The following is a 6,671-nucleotide window of genomic DNA, read 5'->3' as shown; positions in this document are numbered from 1 at the left end:
CGGGCTGACCCGTAGAAAGAGGCGCTGGCTCTTGTTCCACAAGGCAGGTGTGAGGCGTGGGGGGCTGGCGACCTGTGGTGCCCTTGCGTTAATTTCCTGATCCACCCTGCCGGGCTGGGAGCTGGGCTTTGGGCGCATTATGCTGCTGATGTTTGGTTGTCTAAACACTAGCGAGTTGCTTTCTTGCTTGCTTCTGGTAAATTGTATTGTCGAGGTGGGAAAATGGGTTTGCGGTTGTAGCTTCTGTAAATGTTGCCATTTATTTTCTGCATTTAAGATACAGATTTATTTTTTTTTTTAGAGAAGGCTTTGAGGGGTGTTAAAATCCCATTAACTATACTTAGTGCTGTAAAATGTTTCAGTGTATTTTATATTCCATAGTGAGGAGCACTGTTGCAAGACTTCAGAACAAATAATTGTGTTAAATTAAAAATATATGATATAATCTGTGTTCTAAAGCTGACTTTAGAGAAAAATTCTTAATTTTATTATTTCAAGAGAGGTGACTTAAAAAACCTGTGTGACTTCCTTCCAGAAAAAATACTCTGTTTCAAACAGCCAGGTTAAATGCATTTGAGTAGGGTTTGAATATTTGACCACATACAATTGTTGCGCATGATTTAAATGTTATTTCTTTAATTGTACTTGGCTTGCTATTTGAAGGAAAAGAATAGGAAGGATTATAGGCATTTAACATAATTTTCACGTTAAATGCTGCTATCATATTGTAAGCATTGTCTTACCTCTTTATACAAGCTGTTTGTAAAATCTTTCCTTTTTGTTCTTGCTTTATTTTCCATGTATAAAGCTAAGTAACTTGCTACATTTCTCAGTGGGGAAAGTGAGTTAAATAGTAGTTGTTAATTGGTATGTGTTCTGTAGGTGCATTGTAAGGGCTAATGCTTTCTTTGTCTTGTAAGCAGGGTGGAATTTCCTTTCTTCACAATGACTTGTCTCATTTTGGATGAGGTCTTCGTTTATCTGGAAGAGAATAATCTGGCTCACAAGTTCCCTTCTGTAAATTCAATTGACTCTTAAGCAGGCAGCAGATTTAAATTAAAATCCTTCACCTCAAAGTCAGTAATGAGGTTATTGTGGGTTTTTCTTTGTTATTTATTTCAAGTAACTGGATGTGTAGAAAAACCAAATGAATTTAATTCATGTGCAAATTTACATAATAGATATTCAAACTGAATAGGGAAATTAATGCTCGGCAGAAAAAGATCTGGGAGTGTTGCTTGACAGCTGGCTGAACATGAGCCAGCAGTGTGGCCAGGAAGGCTGACAGCATCCTGGCCTGTATCAGAAATAGCATGGCCAGCAGGACTAGAGAAGCGATTGTCCCCTGTACTTGGCACTGGTGAGGCTGCACCTCGAGTGCTGTGTCCAGTTCTGGGCCCCTCACCACAAGAAAGCCCTTGAGGTGCTGGAGCGAGTCCAGAGAAGGGCAACGAAGGTGGGGAAGGGTCTGGAGCACAAGTTTGATGGGGAGCGGCTGAGGGAGCTGGGGGGGTTTGGTCTGGAGAAGAGGAGGCTGAGGGGAGACCTGATCACTCTCTACAACAACCTGACAGGAGGTTGTAGCCAGGTGGGGGTCGGCCTCTTCTCCCTGGTAACTAGCGATAGGACAAGAGGAAATGGCCTCAAGTTGCACCAGGGGAGATTCAGGTTGCATATTAGGGAGAATTTCTTCACTGTAAGAGTTGTTAAGCACTGAAACAGGCTCCCCAGGCAGCTGGTGGACTCACCATCCCTGGAAGTGTTCAAAAAACGTTTAGATGTGGCTCTTTGAGACATGGTTTAGTGGGCACGGTGGCGTTGGGTAGAAGGTTGGACTTGATGATCTTTGAGGTCTTTTCCAACCATAATGATTCTGTGAATCTATGAATTACTCAGAAAGACTAAGCCCTTTAAAACAGTATCATAATGACGTGTGTTCAGCCTAAACACAGGACTGGTTGTTAAGAGTTCAAGTGGGTTCTATACAGCAGTGTTCTGGAAGGAGTATTTTCCCGTTTTGGCAACATACAGAGTCTCTTGGGAGTATGTCGGTTAAGATTTTGTGTGGTTCTTACCACTTAAAAGTTATGGTAATTTAATTGGTATTTAAAAAAATATTCTGTAAAGTAGATCTTGCAAAAATCTGGAGCTGTGTTCAATGAAGTATAGCTCTGTGTCTGTTAAGATTGTATTGAGATTGTACTGATATATATTTTTTAAAAACTAGATGAGCAACAACAGTAATAAGAGAGCGCCAACGACGGCAACACAGAGACTTAAACAAGACTACCTTCGAATTAAGAAAGATCCAGTGCCTTATATCTGTGCAGAGCCCCTCCCATCTAATATCCTTGAATGGTAAGAATTGGAATGAACTATTCACTCACTTGTGGAGACAACAAGATTTTCCAAGTAATTGAGTCTGACTCCCTCACTGCTACAGATTCTATGAGAATCTGTATGAGAATTGTATGAGAATGGTTTTGGGAGGTGGAGTGTGAAACTTTTGCTGAAGTGATATTGATCTTAACTTTTCTAGAGAAATTGGTGGCTGGTTGTACGATAGCTTTCATACTGTTTAAATTTCCTTCTTTGTCTTAGGCACTATGTTGTACGGGGACCCGAAATGACTCCCTATGAAGGTAAAAGCATGTAGCAAAAGTGTGCATGTACGTTATGGTGTAATTGGCATGTCTGAGTAATTACATGCCTGTTTGAATGGGCAAAATATAATACTGTAAATAGCTCTAAAAACTGTTAGTGCAGTTTCAAAGCTGTCTGTGACTTGTGTGGTAGCTTGTTGAAAAGAGGTAGTGGTGCTGTTGTCTATTAGTAATTTTTCTGTTATCAGGGATTCTAACAAAATCACATTTAGGTTAAACTGAAGACAGATAACTTCCTATTAAGTAATTGCTAAAGATGTTGGAGCAGATCATTCACTTTCAGTAGTATGTGACAGTCAAAGATAATTTCAAAAAATCCCATTTTGTTAACCCATAAATGTTCTCAGTGAACTGAGTGAAATATTCTCTTCATTAATTTCTCTGCAGAAAGTGAGGAATGTAAAAGCCTTACTAATTTGTAGTCATCACATATTTCATAATGTCTTCTGGAGCCTCTCACAAAATGCTTTTTGAAATCTGATTTTTCATAGGATTGTATTCGCAGTTAGCTGTGTTTCTGGAAAACTAGCCTATTTGTATTGTATTAAATACACTTTGGCTGGTTTTCCTTAAATGTATTATGGACTTGACAACAGGAAGTACTGTTTGTAATAAGAAGGTGAGAGAATTGCCTCCAAAGTAAATCTACTGCAGGTGTGGATTATTATTTCTGTGTTTTAGAGGCACAAGATGATGAGCTTGACCTCTTTAGTGTGAACGAGGAGAAGGAGACAAGTAAAGGGTTTTATTTGGCCCATTTTGAGTAGCAGCTTAGGACTTCATCTTCATGCAAAATAAGTAATTCATCTCTTTATGTAATGCAGGTGGCTATTATCATGGGAAACTAATATTCCCCAGAGAATTTCCTTTTAAACCTCCTAGTATTTATATGATTACACCTAATGGAAGGTTTAAGTGTAATACAAGGTAAGGACTTTCTTCTAACACTTAAGCAATTAACACCATTTTAGCAATTTGTATAATGTGTAATAGTTTTAATGGCAAAAATAAAACACACTGCCTGTCTTACCCTTTTGAAGGTTGTGTCTTTCAATCACTGATTTCCACCCGGATACATGGAATCCAGCTTGGTCAGTCTCAACGATCTTGACAGGCCTTCTTAGTTTTATGGTGGAAAAGGGCCCCACACTGGGCAGCATAGAGACGTCAGAGTTCACAGTAAGCTCCAGACTGTGTGATGTGCCTTTTGTCAGCTTGGGGAATGTTGAATGTGATCTCAGAATTAAAACAACAGCAGCAGCTGGCATTTTGATACCTCAAAAATGAGTATGTTATTGCCTACTACAGATGATGGGCAGCTAAGTCAATTTTAGCTAGTGTGGGAATGGGGAGAGGATTTCTTAGAGAACTTACAATCCCTTTTAGTAAACGTTATGGTTAAGACTTTCTCCTTCTTCTTGAGGCATCTGCCAAGCAGTCACACTAGAACAGAACACTAATCCCATAAGATGAAGAATTGAGAGCATAACTTATGTTTAAAAGTGTCTGTTGTAGTGCGTAATATTCACAATGGTGAAGTTTTAAATGTTAGAAGCTAGTTGGCTAGTGGTTTGCACATTTCTTGTGGGAAATAGTCAGAAGTTTAGTTGAATTAAAGTAAATTAACTTTATTTACATGCAACTGCTGATAATTTTTTTTTCCTCCACAGAAAAGACAGCTCGCTGCACAAAGCTTAGCATTTAATTTAAAAGATAAAGTCTTCTGCGAGCTCTTCCCTGAAGTGGTGGAGGTAAGGGAATTCATCCGTACAATAATTTGGGTTTTTGTAGTTCTTCAGCTTCTCCGCATAGAACTGTAAACTAATTGTTTAGGACTTTTCCCAGACAGTAGTTAACTTTTATCAGTCTTGTAAGCCTTTTTTAAAAGGCACTTTTGTTATATGTAAAAATTAAAAACTTGAATCTTGAAATGGAATTGTTTTTCTGCTGCACAAAGATCCATTGTATAGAGAATCAAATATGTGTGTTTAGGGTTGGTATCATAGCTTTGACTGAGCTGCACATGCAGCAGACGTGGTGGCGGTCCCAATGTTTTAGAATTGTATATTGTGTTTTCTTGAGTTTGGGTAGGACTAATCTTTGTATATCTGGACTTGGTCCATCAATATTCTAGATTTTTTTTCTTAATTCTGCTTTAAGATCAGAGACGGTTACATTTTTACTGCTTAACTTCCAAGAACGGGTGATACCTTGTTAGGGTTATGTATCTTCCTTGCACAACACTAACCCTGTAGGTGTGTTGATGCACAGTTTATATTGCCATGTATAGGTAATAGCTGAAGGATATAGAAATTTGCTTTGTGTCAGCTTCTGAAAATGGTTACCCTTCAGCTAGACAACGGTTATACAGATGGTATAGGTTTAAGAAAGAAAGGGCAAAAGAGAAGCATCTCACTTCATTCAGACCTCTGGGATTCTCTAGCCAATTTCCACTGATGGTACTTGGTTCTAGAAGATCTCACTTATGAATGAAGGATGCTTCTTTCTTCACTCCTGTATCAAGAGGATTCCTTCCCTTTAACTTCTTAGTGAAGGAATGTGGTTCTTTCAGTCTGCTGTTGAGACTTTGAGAGTTAATTTTCTGCGTACCATACGAATAGGAACAGTTTTCTGTTACAGACTCTGTTTCGTGACTCTGGAGTTACAATATTACAATGCTGATGCTCATTGCAATTTGGAATTCTAGGCGTAAAATCTGTTTTGTCAGACAAACTGTTTTGGGCTGTACAAATTTCACCAAATTGCAAGTCTTAATTATTGCACAAAGAATATATAGTGTCGAATAGTAGGGAGAAGATACAGAAGAGCTTTTTCCCAGCTGTTTTCTCAAGCATGAGATGTGTATTTTTGTTAGAGATAACCTGAAGTCATAAACATATGAGCCCAGCTAGTGAAGTAAGCATTGTCCACAGACAGAAATAGCCTCAGAGTGCTGAGTGCTTATCGAACTTCAGGTTTCATTAATCTATTATTATTCTTAAAGGTATTCACAAAGCTCTAGTTTAAAAACCATTCTCCCTCTTCGTTTCCTTTTGGGACAACCTTCTGGGAAAAGAAAAGTTTTACCTCCATTTCTTTTCTTCCTCCTGCAGATGTAAATCTGAACTGAAGGTGTTAATTGCATTTTCTTATCAGTTACAAGAATGCCAGAGAATAGGAAATAACTTTTTGCAGCTGTGTTCCAAGTACAGGCAGATTTTTAACATGTAATACTTAGAAGCTTAAAAAGATTAGGACTGTGATCGCATTCTTCGCTTTTTTAATGTCTTGTGTTCAAAACAAGATATGCAAGACTTTTAATGCAAGAATTTCTCATTTCTGGGAAAAGGCTTCTCAGAGAATGTCCATGTGAACAAAAAATAAACTTGGCCAAATGATTGTTAGTGTCAACTACTGAAGTAGGTCACTTTGGAAGAAGTTGGGGAGACTCTGCAGATGTATGTAATGCAGTTAATTTAGTTTAACAGACCTGCAATATAAAGAAGTGTACCATATCTTTTTCCTAAAGTTACAGAAGACCTTGGGTTCTGAAATTTTTCAAAACACCCGGTAGCTTCACCACTTTCATGCCCAGCTATTCATTTTTTTTTTTTCTTTCTCCAGGAGATTAAACAAAAACAGAAAGCACAAGAGGAGCTCAGTAACAGACCTCCATCCCTCCCTTTACCAGATGTTGTCCCTGATGGGGAAGCACACTACGGTCAGAATGGAATACCCCTTCTTAATGGGCATGTACCATTGGCACCTGCCAATCATCCAGGTCTCCAGCAGGCCAACCGTAACCATGGACTTTTAGGCGGAGCTTTGGCGAACTTGTTTGTTATAGTTGGTTTTGCAGCCTTTGCCTACACAGTCAAGTATGTACTGAGAAGCATAGCGCAAGAATGAGGATAATAAAAGAAATCCAAGACCAAATTAGTGGTAGTTGCAGAATGAGTGGGACTCTTTGGGCATCTGACTCTGACACTGGGATAAATATTTGTTTTA

The 6,671-nt window shown here is 38.7% G+C and overlaps 1 protein-coding gene across 1 annotated transcript; it reads left to right on the top strand.

Annotated features, from left to right (window-relative positions):
- The first annotated feature begins 2,227 nt into the window (after positions 1-2,227).
- UBE2J2 (ubiquitin-conjugating enzyme E2, J2) lies at positions 2,228-6,671 on the top strand. The gene is made up of 6 exons (XM_009699932.1): positions 2,228-2,358; positions 2,602-2,642; positions 3,488-3,590; positions 3,704-3,842; positions 4,334-4,414; positions 6,288-6,671. The coding sequence occupies exons 1-6, from the start codon at positions 2,228-2,230 to the stop codon at positions 6,570-6,572; spliced, it is 780 nt and encodes a 259-aa protein (XP_009698234.1). The 3' UTR covers positions 6,573-6,671.

The sequence above is a fragment of the Cariama cristata genome, unplaced genomic scaffold (assembly GCF_000690535.1).
Source record: "Cariama cristata isolate BGI_N322 unplaced genomic scaffold, ASM69053v1 scaffold8435, whole genome shotgun sequence".
NCBI classification, from domain to species: domain Eukaryota; kingdom Metazoa; phylum Chordata; class Aves; order Cariamiformes; family Cariamidae; genus Cariama; species Cariama cristata.
Note: the sequence above shows the minus strand (reverse complement) of the source record. Positions and strands in the feature narration are given on the sequence as shown.